The following is a 22,687-nucleotide window of genomic DNA, read 5'->3' as shown; positions in this document are numbered from 1 at the left end:
TGTTGCACAATCGCTTTTGCGTGAGCACAGTTACGCATGTCCGATCACGTCAACACTCCCCAGCCATCTCCTTGTTCAGTCCCTGTGTCTCCAGCTACCCCTAGCTACGCTCGTATCACCAAGAGTGGGGGCGTTCCCCTACCACCTTTTTACCGAAATCATTTAGTATTTAAGAATATTTATATTTACTACCCTGGAGTCCATACCAGTCATAATAATTTACTACTAGCGCTTTACAACATTAAATTATACAGTAATAACTTATAATTACCAAGAAAAAGAATACATTTGACTCTGAGAGCTTAGTGCACTGTCTGACAGGCAGAGCTAATTCCCAGTTTCGCCAATAGATGGCATCAGGGTGCACTCCCTGGCAGTCTCACACAAGCGCGCCCGTTTCCGACGCGCGGGCTCCAAATTACTGTCAGCCCACCATCATTTCAGTTCCGTTACAAGTTCACTGTAGTGCGCTGTTCTGTTGACGTCTGAAACCAGGCTTCTCATTGTTACCCTTCTTACGACCTTAGACATAAAACCTGACCGCCAACCACCACCACAGAGACTAATCCCAAGTCATCCACTTAGGGCGGGCAATGAAACCGACCGCCCCCATAATTCTACATCTGGCTATATGCACGATCTGGCATCACTCTAGAATGCGGAGGTATCTTCTAGAGCTGTTACATTGCTCTATCAGCTCACGGAATAACAGTAAACGTCGTACAATGTACACGAAGTCGCGAGTCCAAGTACTCTGATGCTTTTACATTTTAAACCACGTTTCAGGTCCAGGATGAAATTTTCACCCTGCAGCCGAGTGTGCACTAACGTGAAAGTTCCTGGCACATTATGTTGCAGACCGAGTCTCAAACTCGGGAGCTTTGCATTTCGTGGGAAAGCGCTCTACCAACTGAGATCCCAAGCAAGACACACGACTCGTCCTCACAGCTTTACTTCCGTCGTACCTCATCTCCCACCTTCCGGGACAGCTCCTGTGAAGTTCGTATGGTAGGTGATGAGGTACCGGCGGAAGTAAAACTGTGAGGACGGGTCGTGGGTCGTGCTCGGGTACCTCAGTTGGTAGAGCACTTGCCTGCGGAAGGCAAAGGTCTCGAGTGCGAGTGTCGAATCTGCCAGGAAGTTTCGCATTGCAGCTGTCTGCTAATGGTATCGGTCTAATGGAATCTCAAAAATAATTCGCTTCACTGTCTAACCCACCAGGAATAGCAAAACAATGCTGCACAACAGCTCATGGCTGCATCGACATCAGAAAAATTTGTGTTCGAGACTTTCCTCGCCCGACAGTGGCTACCAACTACCAGCTGACAGCCATACAGCAACGGCTGTCTGGCGTCAGAAGCCGTCCAACGTGGTCCAGGCGGCGTAGCGTTATAAGTGTGTTTACCAATTACCATTTCATTACTTGAGGTGTTAGTATTTCCGTTGGCGTTACATATTGGATTTTGCATACTTGAAACTTATAAACATTGTTTAAGCACTATAAAATACAGTCGTATGTGGGAAAAAGTCCAAAATCTGTTACATATTGTTCGCGGTGAAGGCACCGGAGGAAACAAGAAACCTGTGTACTGTGTGTGGGGGCGAGTATTTTTTTTGGGATAAACATGTCGGAGAAGGATTTTATTATTTCAAGAAAGATCGTTCTGGCACGAATGACTTTTCACCTTCGGGAAGTCTCAAAGGCTTTTGATTGTGTAAATCATGAAATTCTGCTAGACAAGCTCAAGTATTGTGGCATGAGTGGGACAGTGCACAAATGGTTTAATTCGTACCTAACTGGAAGAGTGCAGAAAGTTGAAATAAGTAGTTCTCATACTATGCAAAGATCAACACATTCCTCAAACTGGGGAACTATCAAGAATGGGGTTCCACAAGGGTCAGTCTTGGGTCCTTTGTTGTTCTTAATATATATTAATGACTTGCCATTCTATATTCATGAAGAGGCAAAGTTAGTTCTCTTTGCTGATGATACAAGTATAGTAATCACACCTGACAAACAAGAATTAACTGATTAAATTGTCAATACTGTCTTTCAGAAAATTACTAAGTGGTTCCTTGTAAACGGACTCTCACTGAATTTTGATAAGACACAGTACATACAGTTCCGTACAGTGAATGGTATGACGCCATTAATAAATATAGACCTTAATCACAAGCATATAGCTAAGGTAGAATATTCCAAATTTTTAGGTGTGTCCATTGATGAGAGATTAAATTGGAAGAAACACATTGATGATCTGCTGAAACGTTTGAGTTCAACTACTTATGCAATAAGGGTCATTGCAAATTTTTGTGATAAACATCTTAGTAAATTAGCTTACTACGCCTATTTTCACTCGTTGCTTTCATATGGCATCATATTTTGGGGTAATTCATCACTGATGAATAAAGTACGAGTATTTATTGCACAAAAGCGTGTAATCAGAATAATAGCTGGAGTCCACCCAAGATCATCCTGCAGACATTTATTTAAGGATCTATGGATATTCACTGTTGCTTCTCAGTATATATACTCTTATGAAATTTGTTATTAACAACCAAACCCAATTCAAAAGTAATAGCAGTGTGCATAACTACACTACTAGGAGAAAAGATGATCTTCACTATTCAAGATTAAATCTAACTTTGGCACAGAAAGGGGTGAATTATACTGGCACTAAAGTCTTTGGTCACTTACCAAATAGTATCAAAAGTCTGACAGATAACCAGCAAGTATTGAAGAAGAAATTAAAAGAATTTCTGAATGACAACTCCTTCTACTCCATAGAGGAATTTTTAGATGTAAATTAAAAAAAAAACAAAAACAAAAAAATATTAAAAAAATAAAAAATAAAAAAAAATAAAAATAAGAAACACAAAAATGAAAAAGTTCTTATATTAACTTAAGTATGTTGTTAAATTAACTTAATTATGTCATGTATTGGAAAATTTGACTCGTTCCACATCATTACGAAATATCGTATTCATGATCCATGGAACTAGTATTAATCTAATCTAATGTAATAACTGAGATATGTGACGAACTGTAACCACTGAACTGTTATGGGACAATTTCATTCAATAGGTAAGATTCAGAAGTCGGGTGTAGGAGTACTGAATGCTCTGATTCAGAGCTACAAAAATCAAAGGGGTGACTACTTCTTCATTTTTGCTCGGACGTCGTCAAGTGACTGGTTGAGCATTCCTAGGCGACACTGCTGCCTATCACAAGTTGTGATACCTCACATTAACTTCTTAAGAAGAAATTGGTGGACGAATCCTGACGAAAGGCGTACACTCGAGACGAGAGCAGTGTGAACGTAGTACTTTGCATCTGGTGGCCCAGAAAGGGTGCTGTGCAGTGTGAACTACTCCTCAGGCAGCTAGTATTTGTTGACAACAGCTGGGACACCTTTCGCTCGAAGTTTAAGAAAAATGACCAACAAAACTCCAGGACGTGTTGTTGCTACACGATAATGCGCTCTGTTGCTTTCACACGCAAAAGTACACGAGTCTTACCAGACTTTGCCACCGGTACCTGGAATCTCACTGAATGGAGCAGAGTTGTATTCAGCGATGAGTCCCGCTTCGAATTGAGCACCGATGAGCAGCGAGGACGTGTCTGGAGGTGCCAGGGCAGCGGCGGTCTGCCGACCCGACGGTCAGGGGTGACGGTCCGGGGGTGCCACAGCAGGACCCCACTGATCGAATACTTGACGGGTCTTCAGCCGGATCAAACTGTCGCCTGCACACAGTGTTTCCGCGGGCCACTGGCCGCCGTCATCAGTTAAGAAAAGCTAAACCACTTTGGTCGATAACAGTTGTCAGCGAGAGCGGCTCAACTTTTCCCACCTGACAAGGGCGGACAATGGCCCGCGGAAATATTCTGCGCAGATTGATCCGGCTGAAGACCCGACAAGTATTTGATCTGTTATTAAGCCGGGACAGTCTACATAGGACGCCTTTGGCTGACATCTGCGGCACCATTACAGCACAGCGCTACGCCGATGGTATTCTACGACCCATTCTGTTGCCCTTCATGGCAAGCCATCCTGGACTTACATTTCAGCTAGGTAATGCCCGTCCGCACACGGCGACAGTTTCTACTGCTTGTCTTTGATCTTGCCAAACACTACCTTGGCCAAAAAGGTTGCCGGATCGGCAGTACGGAGTTGTATGGAACGCCTTTGGGAAGTCAAGGAATGTTCAGTGGACCAGTGTACAGCTATCCACCGGTTTTGCATCTCCTGGATGATCAGAACGAACTGCAATTCACATGATTGTTGTTTGCGGAATCCATGTTGATTCTTCCAGATGTTTCGAAGCCTCAATAAATGTCATAATAAGCGAGTTCTTTTCCAAAATCGCTATGGCCGAGAAGATTACACGGCTGACCACAGAATGTTATAGAAATCAAATGGGCTAACCTGTGTTGATTTGATGCCACTGAATTCTATACTGACTTTGAAAACTGGATTTCTAATTTTCATATCGCAGTCATTAGTTATAATTGCTCTTTACCCCACTAAATACACACATTTAACCAATCAGCAAAGGTTTTACATTATTTATCGAGGTCTGCGATACAGTGCGAGCAAATGCTACTTTGTCATGCAACGAGACAGCAGATAGTTTTCAAGGTCATGATTACAAAATTTGCGAAGGAGAGAACTGAAGAATTAATAAAACGCAAATAAATGTGGAAGAATATGCGAATAATTAACACATTCCAGAGAAAAATTCTCAGTTATTCAAATGGTTCAAATGGCTCTAAGCACTATGGGACTCGACGTCACTCCCCTAGACTTAGAACTACTTAAGCCTAACTAACCTAAGGACATCACACACTTCCATGCCCGAGGCAGGATTCGAACCTGCGACCGTAGCAGCAGCTCAGGTTCGGACTGAAGCGTCTAGAACCGCTCGGCCACAGCGGCCGATTTCTCATTTACTGCGTTGAATTCATGTAGAAAGTAGGAGTATGGCAGAAGGAAATCATTCAACGTAGATTTCAAAACTCGGTATTAATGACGCAATTCTTCAGTCCCTCTCGAAGGTTAATGTAGATGAAAGCTACTGATTAGCGCACACTTTTCTGTACAATGCTGGAAAAGTGTTATCCAAGTGGCAGATCGCTTTAACCTCTAGTGTCCGTTAAATGAGTATTCCAGTTTCTTCTGAATAAATCACTATTGTCAACAACGAATCCCATAACGGAACATACGTACAGGGATGGCAGAGTTACGAGGGGCCTTGAGTGAGTGATGTAACACATTTTTTTTCTGGGCCAATTTCGATTGAAAAAATAAGGAATTTTTTGTGGAACAACGTGAACTGTTCCCGCTTCAGCTCCTACACTTTGATGAAGTTCCGACATGCGTAGGCGCTACACGCAGCCTTCAAAATGGCGTCTGTGAAGAAGGTGAGTTCCAAGCACAGAGCTGTCATTGAGTTTCTTTTGGCGGGGAAACCAAAAAATCGTCGATATTAATAGGCGCTTGCAGAATGTCTACGGAGACTTGCAGTGAACAAAAGCGCGTTGAGTCGTTGGGCCAGGCGTCTGTTATCGTCGTTACAAGGTCGCGCAATCGTGTCCGATCTCCAGCTTGCCGGTCGGCCGCACACAGCTGTGACTTGGGCCGTGCTGGAACGTGCGGACACTCTCACTCAGAGTGGTGGACAGATGACAGTCAGGCTGTGTGTCCGCCGGGTTGCTCGCCTCCTAACACGAGACCGTAGAGAGCAACGGAGGACCGCCTGTGCGGAACTGCTTGCGCCTTACAAGGTTGATCGTGACGAGTTTTTTGTCGAACATCGTCAGAGGTGATGAATCGCGGGTTCGTCACTTCGAACCGGAAACAAAACGGCGTTCCACGGAGTGGTGCCAAATCACGTCTCCTTCCAAGAAAAAGTTCGAAATCACACCCTCGGCCGGTAAAGTTATGGCGACGGTCTTGTGGGACTCTGAAGAGGTTACTCAGTTTGGTGTCCTCGCTCATGGTGCAAGGATCAACTCCGAAGTATATTGTGCTACCTTCAGGTAATTGAAGAAACGATTGCAGAGTTTCCATCGCCACAAAAATGCAAACTAACTTCTTCTCCAGAACAACGCAAGGCCTCACTCAGAAATGTGAACCTGAGAGGAACCCACAGAACGTAGTTGGACTGTTCTTCCTCGTCCACCCTACAATCCGGATCTCGCACCTTCCGACTTCCATCTGTTTGGCCCCATGAAGGATGCAGTCTGCGGGCAGCAGTACGTGGTTGAAGTGAAAATTACTGATGCAGAAAGATGTTGGCGCCAACGTCGGCCAGCACAGTGGCACTATGCAGTGAGAAAACAAATGCGAATAGGTCAAGTAGGTCCGCTAGAGAGAGCGAGGAATGTTTAACTTAAACGAATAAAAAAAAACTGGGTTATTGGCCCGAGTTGTGTATTATGTGCACATATGGGACCGAACGCCAGAAATTACCGCAGTGCGAACGTCAAGTCGCAATGCCCGATTGTCGCTCTGAAAAGCAACGTGATCGCACGAAAGCAACTAATGCAGTTTCCGTGCATTTCCTAATGACGAACATGTTGACCAAACCGGACAGTCTTAACCCAAGGGTCTTCCCAGGGTGGCGGAAGGCAAGGCTCGGATACCAGAATGGAGGCAACTGCCGCACTGCTGCTGTCTGCGATGTACGAGGTGCATTCAAGTTCTAAGGCCTCCGATTTTTTTCTCGGGACTGGAAAGAGATAGAAACATGCGCATTGTTTCAAAATGAGGCCGCGTTCATTGTCAATACGTCCCAGAGATGGCAGCACCGTACGGCAGATGGAATTTTACCGCCAGCGGCGAGAATGAGAACTGTTTTAAATACTTAAAATGGCGACGTTTTCCTTACTTGAACAGCGTGCAATCATTCGTTTTCCGAATTTGCGTGGTGTGAAACCAATTGAAATTCATCAACAGTTGAAGGAGACATGTGGTGATGGAGTTATGGATGTGTCGAAAGTGCGTCCGTGGGTGCGACAGTTTAATGAAGGCAGAACATCGTGTGACAACAAACCGAAACAACCTCGGGCTCGCACAAGCCGGTCTGACGACATGATCGAGAAAGTGGAGAGAATTGTTTTGGGGGATCGCCGAATGACCGTTGAACAGATCTCCTCCAGAGTTGGCATTTCTATGGGTTCTGTGCACACAATCCTGCATGACGACCTGAAAATGCGAAAAGTGTCATCCAGGTGGGTGCCACGAATGCTGATGGACGACCACATGGCTGCCCGTGTGGCATGTTGCCAAGCAATGTTGACGCGCAACGACAGCATGAATGGGACTTTCTTTTAGTCGGTTGTGACAATGGATGAGACGTGGATGCCATTTTTCAATCCAGAAACAAAGCGCCAGTCAGCTCAATGGAAGCACACAGATTCACCGCCATCAAAAAAATTTCGGGTAACCGCCAGTGCTGAAAAAATGATGGTGTCCATGTTCTGGGACAGCGAGGGTGTAATCCTTACCCATTGCGTTCCAAAGGGCACTACGGTAACAGGTGCATCCTACGAAAATATTTTGAAGAACAAATTCCTTCCTGCACTGCAACAGAAACGTCCGGGAAGGGCTGCGCGTGTGCTGTTTTACCAAGACAACGCATCAGCACATCGAGCTAACGTTACGCAACAGTTTCTTCGTGATAACAACTTTGAAGTGATTCCTCATGCTCCCTACTCACCAGTGACTCACTGGCTCCTAGTGACTTTTGGCTTTTTCCAACAATGAAAGACACTCTCCGTGGCCGCACATTCACCAGCCGTGCTGCTATTGCCTCAGCGATTTTCCAGTGGTCAAAACAGACTCCTAAAGAAGCCTTCGCCGCTGCCATGGAATCATGGCGTCAGCGTTGTGAAAAATGTGTACGTCTGCAGGGCGATTACGTCGAGAACTAACGCCAGTTTCATCGATTTCGGATAAGTAGTTAATTAGAAAAAAAATCGGAGGCCTTAGAACTTGAATGCACCTCGCGTACTCGTCCAAGATCAGCAACCGAATGAGCTTGGAGAGTGGCTCGGTCTTTCGACTCCCAGGTCGGAGCACACGTTTGCTAGCCAGTACGTCGAACGAAGGAGGAACTGGTATGTGTCTGCCACCGCACGGTCTCAACTTATTTTCAAATGTAACGGCGAGGAACTTTTAAAGAATTTCGCCATCATGAGCAATTGGTATAGTAAACAGATGACGAATGTGGAAATTATTTCGTCCCCTTCATCCGATGGTCCTCCAAGTAGGCAGTCCATCGGTAGTATCCGTTTGCCGAGGAAAAATAATGTGACTGCATAAATTCATTACTTAGCGATGAAGTCTTCTCGGGTTATCGGCCGAGTCAAGGCGTCGTTCTGCGGCAACGTTTCGACAAGTTTCCTACTCGTCATCTTCAGGCCATACAACGGCGCCTTGACTCTGCTAGTAAACTGAGAAAACTTAATCATCGACATTCGCCGACAAAGCCTGCATGCCCATATTCACCAATTAAGTTTTATAACTTCTTAATTAATTATTGTTCCTGTATGAGATTATTACGAATGAGGTCGAAATGTTGTAGGCAGTCCGAATCTGTGGTCGGAACTATGAAATTAATTTTATGTGACCGTCTTTCTCTGAGACAGAGGCTAGCCTGGGCAAGCATTAGGGCTGCGTCACACGCCTTACATGCTTTCAAGAAGCGCCCGCATTAAACCATTTGGTATGCGGCAACTATGTGCCGACTGAGCAGAACTCTGCCACCATTCTGGGTATTGCTTGCTATGTGGCATCCTCAGTGGCTATATGTAGGCAGTGCTCAGTTTCTGGGGGTACGCTCGGGGATGCGCCTCCTTCGACTTTTTGAATTCTCCGCGAGGAAAGAAGTTACATTTTATTTGTATTAAAAGACAAAAAAATCGCACGTCAGTGATATTATTATCAAAAGCAGCTAATGATATTAGATTTTGTCTATTTCTGGGGCCTATTTAAATGGTATGTTGGCATTCGTTTCAGGTGTCATGACGGCCATTCTTATAGCCTTCTCAAAAAGTGACTGGAATAGCGACCTTTATAGGATTGTTGAAGTCTTTTCACATGTGACTGTTAAGAAGTATAGAAATAAATTGTAGCCTTATGCGGTCAGATTTCAAAATTTTGAGAAGGCATTGATTTTAATGTTATGCAGCAGCGTCGTTTGTTCACTTTCGTATTCAGTGTTGGAAAAATCGAGGCGAAGTGTGGAATTCTATTAGAGTTTGAGTGGAAGTGAATCGTAAGATTACGCAGTAGTTCTGATACCCAGCGAAAACATCAAGTTCTATTAGAGTTATGCAACCGAATGGAAGATAGACTTTTAAGTAAGGAAGAGGCTATTCTTCCAGAAGTGCTAGTTCTGTAAGATCCGCAGGTGAGCTCCTGTCAAGTTTAGAAGGCAGGAGGCGAGGTACTGGCAGAGTTGAAGCTATGAGGACGGGTCGTGAGTCGTGCTTGGGCAGCTCAGTCGATAGAGAACTTTTCCGCGAAAGGCAAAGGTCCCGAGTTCGAGTCTCGGACCGGCAGACAGTTTCAATTTGCCAGGAAGTTTCAATAGCTTATTTCTTTACGCACTAAAGTACTAGAGCTTTATTACTGATTTTACAATGCTGCAATAACTTTTGGTGAGGATGCAATGAAAAAAACCTTATTTCACGGATTCATACTTCCTGAAAGAAAAGCAATCAGGGGTTCTTGACACATCCTAGAAGAAATGTCCAGCTTCCTACTGCCTCTCATAAACACAATTAATTGCATACCGATATCCAGCGGTGAATATGGGAGGGTATTTTCACAGATGAATCTAGTTTTTACCTCATTAAGAGCATCACTGCACCTAAAGAGTGCTGCCAACTTGATGTTTATCAAATCAGTGGAATCTCCTTTACAGCTGTTCTATCAGACACTTCATTTGTGTGGAGATCTGGCTCGTGAAAGAAAGACACCTCGCTACAGACAGAAAAAGTAAGGAGCGGAAGGAGGAGAAATATGACAGTGACATTCTGATGCTGATTTGAAACCTGCTTTAAACAAGCAGCTTCATCTAGAAGCTACCTCTCTTACCTTGAATTCCAGATATTATATATGAATCTGAATTAGTTACCTACTTTAGGGTACTACTTAAAAGAACATTAAAGTTTCTTACAACAATAATTTGTAAACGTTAGGTATTGCCAACAGGTCACTCAGAGTACAACTTAACTTCTTTCCAGGAAATTAGCGTTGATTACGGGTACGTATTATGTGTGACGACTTACACAGCAACTGTTGTCAACAGCAGCTACCTGTCTCTGCATCAACGGGTCGCAGGTTCGACTCCCGGCTGGATTGGGAATTTTCTCTGCTCGGGTACTGTGTGTTTGCGTTGTCCTCATCATTTCATCATCATTATCATCACCATGCGTGACAGTGGCTAGACTGGACTGAGTAAAAAAATTGGACCGTGTAAAAATTGGAACTTCGTACGGTCGCTGATGACCGCGCAGTTGAGCTCCCCACAAACCAAACATCATCATCATCATCATCATCATCATCATCATCATCATCAACAGCAGCTACTGTGAATGGACGGAACAAATGTGTTTCCGAACAAGCCACAGAACGCTTTCTGTCGACATTGGAACTGATGTGCAAGTATTTTCAGTGAAATACAAAGATAAATGGGGGCGGGTGGATGGAGGAGGGGGGGGGGGGAGAAATCAAATGAAACGCAGTTGGTGTGTAAGGAACCATAGGAGACCATGAATCGCTTCTACCAAAACACTCAGAGAACAGTCCTGAACAACCTCCGAAATACAGGATGTTTATGAATTGCTTATGCAGAAGTAACCTTTGATTATGAAAGGGGTAAATAACTTGCAGAAATTTGATACAGCACTGAACTGAGTATATCTTCAGGTTTTATTCCCGCCTAACAACATTACTTTCCAACGTTCTCCGTATGTGGCGTGCCCGAAGGAATTGTTCTAACAGTCATCGTGGAGTCATACAACGGCGCAGAGTGTGCGCAGTGTTTTCCTTTTTGTGGGTTCATGAATTCAAATCCGCTACTACAGATCAGAGACAATTAAGGACTAAATATAGCAAGCCACCAACTCAAAGAGAAACTACTTCGATTGGTAAAACCGTTTCACCGAAATTGGCTGTGTATCGCGCAGGACGCTGAGCTGGGGTCGGCCAGTAGTGAATGATGCACAAACTGAACAAGTTCGGCAGACCTGCATTCGTAGTCCAGGTAAATCGACGAGGTGTGCCAGCTTAGAATTGTGTCTAATATACATCTGCATCTATACTCTGCAAACCATCGCAAGGCGCATGGTAGAGCGTTTCTTCCCGTTTTATTTAATTGTGGAGCGCGGGAAGAATGATTGTTCGAATGCGTCTGTGCGTGCTGTAATTATTCTAATGTTGTCCTCACGATCCCTGTGTGGCGATACGTAGGGGTTATGGTACATTCGCAGAGTCATCATTTAAAACTGGTCCTTGAAACTTTGTTAGTAGACTTCCTCGGGTTAGTTTACGTCTATCTTCAAGTGTGTGCCAGTTCAGCTTCTACAGCATCACTGTAACGCTCTCCCACGGGTCAAAGAAACCTGTGATCATTCGTGCTGCCATTCTCTGTACACGTTCAATATCCCCTGTTAATCCCATTTGGTACGGGTCCCACACACTAGAACAGATTCTAAAATGGGTCGCACAAGTGATTTGCAAGCAATCTCCTTTATAGACTGATTGCACTTGCCCAGTATTCTACCAAAAACCGATGTCTACCACCTGCTTTACCCGCAGCTGAGCCTATACGATCATTTCCTTTGATATCCCTGCAAAGTGTTACATCCAGGTATTTGTTGGAGTTGCTCGATTCCAATTGTGTCCCATTAATATCATAGTAGTGGGATATTACGTTTTTTTTCGTTTTGTAACATGCACAGTTTTACATTTATGAACATTTAAAGCAAGTTGCCAGTGAGATTTCCTGGCAGATTAAAACTGTGTGCCGGACCGCGACTCGAACTCGGGACGTTTGCCATTTTAGGGCAAGTGCTCTACCATCTGAGCTACTCAAGCACGACTCACGCCCCGCCCTCACAGCTTTACTTCCGCCAGTACCTCGAAACTTAACAGAAGCTCTTCTGCGAAACTTGCAGGTAACTTGCTTGGGTAGCTCAGATGGTAGAGCAAAAGGCAAAGGTCCCGAGTTCGAGTCTCGGTCCGACACTCAGTTTTAATCTGAAAGGAAGTTTCATATCAGCACACACTCCGCTCCAGAGTGAAAATCTCATTCTGGAAGATGCCAATCTTTGCACCACTGAAATTTTAGTATTACGGTGTGGAAGGTATTACAGAAACGCCGAACTTGTTCAATTGCTGCCTGAACGACTGCTGGCCGACCACGACCTGGTGTCCTACGTGACACGAAGCCAGTTTCGGTGAAACGATCGTACCAATTCACAGTTTGTCTTAGAAGTGATGGCTTGCGATATTTGGTCCCGAATTGTCTCTGAACTGTAGCAGCAGATTTGGTTTCGTGAAACCGTAAACAATGCTGCGCGATGACTGTTGGAATAACTCGTTTGCGCATGTCACCTAGCGGGAATGTCGGAAACTAACAGTTTACGCGGCAATAGAACTTTGAAGATATACTGCATTCAGTGCTGTACCAAACATTTCTGTAAGTTATTTACCCCTTTCATAATTAAAGGTTACTTTTGCGTAACTAATTTATAAAGACCCCGTATTGTCGGTGCTCCTAGGGGTGAGCCTGTGGACAATACGAGTCAATACTCTGGAGGTGTGCCAGTGTAGCGGAGGAAGCGCCCGGCTGTGGGTCTCGTGGCAGGGCGAGCGGCTGTCCGTGGAACTCACCTCCGTTGTGGCGACAGAGGAGGTGCCGGCGAGGTTGGCGCGGACGCTGAACGCGTAGGAGCCGGCACGCAGGAATGCGTCGATGGTCAGCTGACAGCCAGCCACGCCCACCGGGTGGACGCTCACCCGGGACGCCACGTAGTCTGCAACACAGGCGGTGGTCTCGTCGTTTCATTCACACACCAGGCTACAAAAGTAAGCACACTGGACGACAAAATACACTACTGGCCATTAAAATTGCTACACCACCAAGATGACGTGCTACAGACGCGACATTTAACCGACAGGAAGAAGATGCTATGATATGCACGTGATTAGCTTTTCAAGGCATACACACAAGGTTAGCGCCGGTGGCGAGACCTACAACGTGCTGAAATCAGGAAAGTTTGCAACCGATTTGTCATACAAAAACAGCAGTTGACCGGTGTTGCCTGGTGAAACGTTGTTTTGATGCCTCGTGTAAGGAGGAGAAATGCGTACCATCACGTTTCCGACTTTGATGAAGGTCGGATTGTAGCCTATCGCGATTGCTGTTTACAGTATTGCGATATTGTTGCTCGCGTTGGTCGAGATCCAATGACTGTTAGCAGAATATGGAATCGGTGAGTTCAGGAGCGTACTACGGAACGCCGTGCTGGATCCCAACGGCCTCGTATCACTAGCAGTCTAGATGACAGGCATCTTATCCGCATGGCTGTAACGGATCGTGCAGTCACGTCTCGATCCCTGGTGAACAGATGGGGACGTTTACAAGACAACAACCATGTGCACGAACAGTTCGACGACGTTTGCAGGAGCATAGACTATCAGCTCGGAGACCGTGGCTGCGGTTACCCTTGATCACAGACAGGAGCGCCTGCGATGGTGTACTCCACGACGGATGGCAAAACGTCATTTTTTCGGATGAATCCCGGTTCTGTTTACAGCATCAAAATGGTCGCATCCGTGTTTGGCGACATCGCGGTGAACGCGCGTTGGAAGCGTGTATTCGTCATCGCCATACTGGCGTATCACCCGGCGTGATGGTATGGGGTGCGATTGGTCACACGTCTCAGTCACCTCTAGTTTGCATTGACGGCAGTTTGAACAGTGGACGTTACATTTCAGATGCGAAACCCTACATTTCAGCAGGGTAATGCACGACCGCATGTTGCAGGTCCTGTACGGGCCTTTCTGGGTACAGAAAATGTTCGACTGCTGCCATGCTCAGCACATTCTCCATATCGCTCACCAATTGAAAAGTCTGGTCAATGGTGGCCGAGCAACTGGCTCGTCACAATACGCCAGTCACTACTCTTGATGAACTGTGGTATAGTGTTGAAGTTGCATGGGCAGCTGTACCTGTACACGCCATCCAAGCTCTGTTTGACTCAATGCCCAGGCGTATGAAGGCCGTTATTACGGCCAGAGGTGGTTGTTCTGGGTACTGATTTCTCAGGATCTCTGCACCCAAACTGTGTGAAAATGTAATCACATGTCAGTTCTAGTATAATATATTTGTCCAATGAATACCCGTTTATCATCTGCATTTCTTCTTGGTGTAGCAATTTTAATGGCCAGTAGTGTAGTTACCCGCAGGAGACATCACGGTAATATTGTGTAACTTCGCCTCTAGCCTCGGTAATGGCAGCGGCTCGGTGAGGACGAGAGCCGACAACTTTCTTCAAGTGAGAGGGCTGATCAACAAAGACTGTAGCTTCAGTGGCAGTTTCCTATCTGTGCTATGAATATTTGAAAAGAGCGAGTTTTAATGTCTAATGATGACAGGGCGCCGCACTCTCGTATCTTTAGTGTGATAGTAAAGGGACATCCCGTTCATTACGTGAGCAAAGAGTGGTGATGGGAGGCCGGGGAAAATCTCATCAAACCTCATTTAAAAGGGACAGGGGTCAATGGAAACCTCACGTCAACTTCTGAATTCTGAGAATACACATTGCTACACTGAAGAGCCAAAGAAACTGGTACACCTGCCTAACATCGTGTAGGGCCCCGCGAGCACGCAGAAGTACTGCAGCACGACGTCGCGTGGACTCGACTAATGTCTGAAGCAGTGCTGGAGGGAACTGACACCATGAATCCTGCAGGGCTGTCCACAAATCCGCAAGAGCACGATGGAGTGGAGATCTCTCCTGAACAGCACGTTGCAAGCCATCCCAGATATACTCGATAATGTTGGAGTTTGGTGGCCAGTGGAAGTATTTAAGCTCAGAATAGTCTTCCTGAAGCCACTCTGTAGCAATTCGGTAGTGTGTCGCATTGTCCTGCTGGAATTACCAAAGTCCGTCGGAATGCAGAATGGACATGAATGGATGCAGTTGATCGAACAGGATGCTTACGTACGTGTCACCTGTCAGAGTCGCATCTAGACGTATCAGGGGCCCCACAGCACTCCAACAGCACACGCCCCACACCATTACAGAGCTTTCACTAACTTGAACAGCCCCCTGCTGACAGGAAGGGACCAAGGATTCATGAGATTGTCTCCATACCCGTACACGTCCATCCGCTCGATACAATTTGAAACGGAACTCGTCCGACCACTCAACATGTTTCCAGTCATCAACAGCCAAATGTAGGTGTTGACTGGCCCATGCGAGACGTAAAGCATTGTGCTGTGCAGTCATCAAGGGTACAACAGTGGGCCTTCGGCTACGAAAGCCCGTATCGATGATGTTTCGTTGAATGGTTTCACACGCTGACACTTATTGATGGCCCAGCATTGAAATCTGCAACAATTTGCGGAAGGGTTGCACTTCTGTCACTTTGAACGATTCTCTTTAGTCGTCGTTCGTCCCGTTGTTGCAGGATCTTTTTCCGGCCGTAGCAATGTCGGAGATTTCATGTTTTACCCGATTCCTGATATTCCCGTAATTTTTTAGTTCTACGGGATCTAATTATTAATGAGTGGTTTCAAGTGAACGTGACATCGAGGTCTGACCAACAAAGACTGAGACCTGATGATTTTACAGATGCTTGTAACTGCATTTCGTGAAATGGTCGTACGGGGAAATCCCCACTTCATCACTACCTCGGAGGTGCTGCGACCCACCGCTCGTGCGCCGACTGTGCCACCACGTTCAGACTCACACCTGCCACTGTAGCAGCAGTACCCGATCTGACAACTGCGCCAGACACTTCTTGTCTTATATAGGCGTTGCCGTATTCTGCCTGTTTACATATCTCTGCATTTGAATACGCATGCCTATACCAGTTTCTTTGGCGCTTCAGTGTATAACGGATAACATTTTGTTTTATGTAATTAATCCCCAGGATAACAATATTAAGGTCCCCACCAATCTTTATGGCCTCTCTGAACTGAACTGAGAACTTCGCACATCTGCATACCCAGGTTTGTCCGTTTTGAAACAGGTGTCGCACAAGTGTTACACTTGATTTGAGGAGTTTTGTGCCTTGCCGGTCGAAATCACTGCATGTCAATGAGTGAGCTGTTCGTGATATTCTGCAAAGCGTCTGAAGCCCATGTTACTGAATTCAACATTAATTTTTGTAGTTTTACAATCCTTTTATTAAGCAGTACGCGGACAAGTAGAAACACACATGCGAGTAAGAAGTTAATGGTTAGAAGCTAAGCTGAAGTTGACCGACAAGAATTCTTTTAGTCATCATATAAACCTAGACATTGTAAAGATACGTAATCGTATGGTTGAAATGAAGGTACGAACAATGTTTTCTTTCATCTGCAAAGTAAAGGTTCAATGAAATTTAATGTACACTCCTGGAAATTGAAATAAGAACACCGTGAATTCATTGTCCCAGGAAGGGGAAACTTTATTGACACATTCCTGGGGTCAGATACATCACATGATCACACTGACAGAACCACAGGCACACAGACACAGGCAACAGAGCATGCACAATGTCGGCACTAGTACAGTGTATATCCACCTTTCGCAGCAATGCAGGCTGCTATTCTCCCATGGAGACGATCGTAGAGATGCTGGATGTAGTCCTGTGGAACGGCTTGCCATGCCATTTCCACCTGGCGCCTCAGTTGGACCAGCGTTCGTGCTGGACGTGCAGACCGCGTGAGACGACGCTTCATCCAGTCCCAAACATGCTCAATGGGGGACAGATCCGGAGATCTTGCTGGCCAGGGTAGTTGACTTACACCTTCTAGAGCACGTTGGGTGACACGGGATACATGCGGACGTGCATTGTCCTGTTGCAACAGCAAGTTCCATTGCCGGTCTAGGAATGGTAGAACGGTGGGTTCGATGACGGTTTGGATGTACCGTGCACTATTCAGTGTCCCCTCGACGATCACCAGTGGTGTACGGCCAGTGTAGGAGATCGCTCCCCACACCATGACGCCGGGTGTTGGCCCTGTGTGCCTCGGTCGTATGCAGTCCCGATTGTGGCGCTCACCTGCACGGCGCCAAACACGCATACGACCATCATTGGCACCAAGGCAGAAGCGACTCTCATCGCTGAAGACGACACGTCTCCATTCGTCCCTCCATTCACGCCTGTCGCGACACCACTGGAGGCGGGCTGCACGATGTTGGGGCGTGAGCGGAAGACGGCCTAACGGTGTGCGGGACCGTAGCCCAGCTTCATGGAGACGGTTGCGAATGGTCCTCGCCGATACCCCAGGAGCAACAGTGTCCCTAATTTGCTGGGAAGTGGCGGTGCGGTCCCCTACGGCACTGCGTAGGATCCTACGGTCTTGGCGTGCATCCGTGCGTCGCTGCGGTCCGGTCCCAGGTCGACGGGCACGTGCACCTTCCGCCGACCACTGGCGACAACATCGATGTACTGTGGAGACCTCACGCCCCACGTGTTGAGCAATTCGGCGGTACGTCCACCCGGCCTCCCGCATGCCCACTATACGCCCTCGCTCAAAGTCCGTCAGCTGCACATACGGTTCACGTCCACGCTGTCGCGGCATGCTACCAGTGTTAAAGACTGCGATGGAGCTCCGTATGCCACGGCAAACTGGCTGACACTGACGGCGGCGGTGCACAAATGCTGCGCAGCTAGCGCCATTCGACGGCCAACACCGCGGTTCCTGGTGTGTCCGCTGTGCCGTGCGTGTGATCATTGCTTGTACAGCCCTCTCGCAGTGTCCGGAGCAAGTATGGTGGGTCTGACATACCGGTGTCAATGTGTTCTTTTTTCCATTTCCAGGAGTGTATATAATATACCAACAAAAGGTCAATTTTTTTTAAAGGTTAGTCAGAACGGTTAACAACGGTCTATTTTCGTAGAGCCTTCTTGCCCGCCTCTTCTCTGTCTGTCTGTCCGTCCGAATACTACCCAGGGATGGCATGCTTAAAATGCAGTGTTTTTAAACACGTGTTGAAAACATTTTTATGCACTTTACAAATAAAACATGGTTTTATTAAAGTGTTTTAATCAATATTGAAAACAAATAAAAGTTCCATTTTTACGTATTTTTACGCGACTACGGGGTTAAACCTCACGTGAGGGGGCAGAGGGTCCTACCACATCTCACCAAATCTTAAGAAGAGGGGTCCAAATTTTGAAGAAAACCTACTAACGTAAATATTAGACATACCCTAATGCTCTATTTTTTTTCCTACATGATCTTTGCATTTCGCATACCAAACAACGGAGGTGACGTGAGAACAGCAGTACTGCGCACTGAAAAATCTATGTTCGTTTAAATCACACAGCACGGAAATTACAAGCGGTAAGCGCACGGCGAAGACGTACTGCCTCGTGCAACTGTGTTTAGATGGTTCAGAGACTTCAAAGAAGTAGGACTGTCTATTTTAAGCAAGGAGGGGTCGATGTTTCGGTTTCTGCTATGACTGAAGTCGAGACAACACAGCTGCCGTGATCGTCCGTGAAGATAGACGGATAACGTGTCGTAACCTCAGTGAAGTGTTGATAATTTCGTATGGCAGTGTCTTTACGATTATACATAACTATCTTGCGACCCGTGTTTGTGCCCGTTGAATGTTGGTTTACTCCCGAACAAAAGGCTGTGCGAATGGAGACAAACCGTGAGGCGCTGCGTCTCTTTTGCTGGTGGAGGAGACGTGGTCACCGATGATGAGTCATTATGATGCATCGTTATGATGTTGAAGGTAAACGATCGAGTACAGTGCGGAAATCACAAAAAAAAAAACCAAAATTCTTCCATCTCCAGGGAAAGCGAAGGTGATCAAATTTTTTGAGTGTCATGGAATGATTTACCGGCATGCAGTTCCTCCTCACACTACTGTTACAGCAGGGTACTACATGTTAGTACTGCCTAAACCGTAAGTAAACGACCACAACTTTCTCGGATTGGGTGGCGATTTCATCATGACAGTGTGCAGCCCCAGGTCACAATTGAAGTCACACAGTTTCTGCATGGCCTGATACACCGAGCGCTCAATTTAGCATTACCTGTGCGCCGCATCCGCCTTAAAGCCCTGATATTGCAACCGGAATGTTTTTCAGACCCATCACATCGGCGCACTCGATTTGAGAACTCTGAAACGGTACTCAAGAAATGTGAAGCGATTCTCAAGAACATGACAAAGAATGACTTGCACCATGTGTTTGAGTACTGGCAGAGACCCTATAAAAAGTGCATTCAAGTAGGAGTGGAGTACTTTAAAAAATTTTTGTAAACATTGAAATGGAGTTACAAGCATCTGTGAAAACATCAGGTCTCAGTCTTTGTTGATCAGGCCTCGTTATGTCATGTCCACTTGAAGACATTCATTAATAATTAGATCCCGTAGAACTAAAAAATTACGGGAATGAAAAAAATATTCTCGATTTACAAGCCATGACACTTCGAATAAAACACTCAGGCTTTCGACTTATACCTCACCAGAAGTAAAATACCACTTCCTGGGATATACACTACTGGCCATTAAAATTGCTACACCACGAACATGACGTGCTATACACGCGAAATTTAACCGACAGGAAGAAGATGCTGTGATAAGCAAATGATTAGCTTTTCACACAAGGATGGAGCCGATGGCGACACCTACAACGTGCTGACACGAGGAAAGTTTCCAACCGATTTCTCATACACAAACACCAGTTGACCGGCGTTGCCTGGTGAAACGTTGTGGTGATGCCTCGTGTAAGGAGGAGAAATGCGTACCATAACGTTTCCGGCTTTGATAAAGGTCGGATTGTAGCCTATCGCGATTGCCGTTTATCGTATCGCGTCATTGCTGCTCGCGTTGGTCGAGATCCAATGACTGTTAGCAGAATATGGAATCGGTGGGTTCAGAAGGGTAATACGGAACGTCGTGCTGGATCCCAACGGCCTCGTATCACTAACAGTCGAGATGACAGGCATCTTATCCGCGTGGCTGTAACGGATGGTGCAGTCACATCTCCATCCCTGAGTCAACAGATGGGGATGTTTGCAAGACAACAACCATCTCCACGAACAGTTCGACGACGTTTGCAGCACCATGGACCATCAGCTCGGAGACCATGGCTGCGGTTATCGTTGACGCTGCATCACAGACAGGAGCGCCTGCGATGGTGTGCTCAACGACGAACCTGGGTGCGCGAATCGCAAAACGTCATTTTTTCGGATGAATCCCGGTTCTGTTTACAGCATCATGACGGTCGCATCCGTGTTTGGCGACATCGCGGTGAACACACATTGGAAGCGTGTATTCGTCATCGCCATACTGGCGTATGACCAAGCCTGATGGTGTGGGGTGCCATCGGTTACACGGCTCGGTCACCTCTTGTTCGCATTGACGGCACTTTGAACAGTGGACGTTACATTTCACATGTGTTACGACCCGTGGCCCTACCCTTCATTCGATCCCTGTGAAACCCTACATTTCAGCTGGATAATGCACGACCGCATGTTGCAGGTCCTGTACGGGCCCTTCTGGATACAGAAAATGTTCGACTGCTGCCCTGGCCAGCGCATTCTCCAGATCTCTCACCAATTGAAAAGTCTGGTCAATGGTGGCCGAGCAACTGGCTCGTCACAATACGCCAGTCACTACTCTTGATGAACTGTGGTATAGTGTTGAAGTTGCATGGGCAGCTGTACCTGTATACGCCGTCCAAGCTCTGTTAATGCCCAGGCGTATGAAAGCCGTTATTACGGCCAGAGGTGGTTGTTCTGGGTACTGATTTCTCAGGATCTATGCACCCAAATTGCGTGAAAATGTAATGACATGTCAGTTCCAGTATAATATATTTGTGCAATTGATACCCGTTCATCACTTGCATTTGTTCTTGGTGTAGCAATTTTAATGGCCAGTAGTGTAAGTGGGACAGCGACGTCTGGAACCTTCCAGTGGGGGCCGAAGTGACGTTTTGCGCAGGAAGGCGAGTCGGGCAACTCACAGCAGCTCCGGACCACCGCTGGAGCAGTGACGTGAGTGAGGTGGCGCACAGCCCCGGCGCCACTTTTGGAGCTGTCACTGCCACCTCGCTCGACATCCAAGTCCCGCCCCGTGTACATCTAAATCCACGCACGTACTCCGCAAGCCGCCGTTCGGTGCGTGGCGGAGGGTACCCTGCACCACTACTTGTCATTTCCTTTCCTGTTCCACTTGCAAACAGAGCGAGGGAAAAACGACTGCATATATTCCTCCATATGAGCCCCAATTCGTCGTATAATATCTTCGCGGTCCTTGCGCGAAATGTATGTTGGCGGCAATAGAATCTGTCTGCAGCCAGGTAGATGCTATTTTTCTTGACTTCCGGAAGGCGTTCGATACAGTTCCGCACTGTCGCCTGATAAACAAAGTAAGAGCCTACGGAATATCAGACCAGCTGTGTGGCTGGATTGAAGAGTTTTTAGCAAACAGAACACAGCATGTTGTTCTCAACGGAGAGACGTCTACAGACGTTAAAGTAACCTCTGGCGTGCCACAGGGGAGTGTTATGGGACCATTGCTTTTCACAATATATATAAATGACCTAGTAGATAGTGTCGGAAGTTCCATGCGGCTTTTCGCGGATGATGCTGTAGTATACAGAGAAGTTGCAGCATTAGAAAATTGTAGCGAAATGCAGGAAGATCTGCAGCGGATAGGCACTTGGTGCAGGGAGTGGCAACTGACCCTTAATATAGACAAATGTAATGTATTGCGAATACGTAGAAAGAAGGATCCTTTATTGTATGATTATATGATAGCGGAACAAACACTGGTAGCAGTTACTTCTGTAAAATACCTGGGACTATGCGTGCGGAACTATTTGAAGTGGAATGATCATATAAAATTAATTGTTGGTAAGGCGGGTACCAGGTTGAGATTCATTGGGAGAGTCCTTAGAAAATGTAGTCCATCAACAAAGGAGGTGGCTTACAAAACACTCCTTCGACCTATACTTGAGTATTGCTCATCAGTGTGGGATGTGTACCAGATCGGGTTGACGGAAGAGATAGAGAAGATCCAAAGAAGAGCGGCGCGTTTCGTCACAGGGTTATTTGGTAAGCGTGATAGCGTTACGGAGATGTTTAACAAACTCCAGTGGCAGACTTTGCAAGAGAGGCGCTCTGCATCGCGGTGTAGCTTGCTCGCCAGGTTTCGAGAGGGTGCGTTTCTGGATGAGGTATCGAATATATTGCTTCCCCCTACTTATACCTCCCGAGGAGATCACGAATGTAAAATTAGAGAGATTAGAGCGCGCACAGAGGCTTTCAGACAGTGGTTCTTCCCGCGAACCATACGCGACTGGAACAGGAAAGGGAGGTAATGACAGTGGCACGTAAAGTGCCCTCCGCCACACACCCTTGGGTGGCTTGCGGAGTATAAATGTAGATGTAGATGTAGATGTAGATGTAAATTCACTCAGTAGTGTTC

General features: G+C 46.3%; 1 protein-coding gene across 25 annotated transcripts in view; it reads right to left on the bottom strand.

The window, feature by feature from the left end:
- Positions 1–22,687, bottom strand: part of LOC126101588 (mucin-3A-like) — a 400,051-nt gene that overhangs the window by 111,267 nt on the left and 266,097 nt on the right. For all 25 annotated transcript variants that reach the window (XM_049912245.1, XM_049912250.1, XM_049912247.1 and 22 more), the window contains one exon: positions 12,909–13,051. In XM_049912245.1, coding sequence (XP_049768202.1) covers positions 12,909–13,051 — 143 coding nt within the window. The remainder of the gene's footprint in view (positions 1–12,908; positions 13,052–22,687) is intronic.

This window comes from Schistocerca cancellata, chromosome 9 (assembly GCF_023864275.1).
Source record: "Schistocerca cancellata isolate TAMUIC-IGC-003103 chromosome 9, iqSchCanc2.1, whole genome shotgun sequence".
Lineage (NCBI taxonomy): Eukaryota > Metazoa > Arthropoda > Insecta > Orthoptera > Acrididae > Schistocerca > Schistocerca cancellata.
The sequence above is the reverse complement of the archived record's forward strand: the minus strand, read 5'-3'. Positions and strand labels throughout refer to the sequence as shown.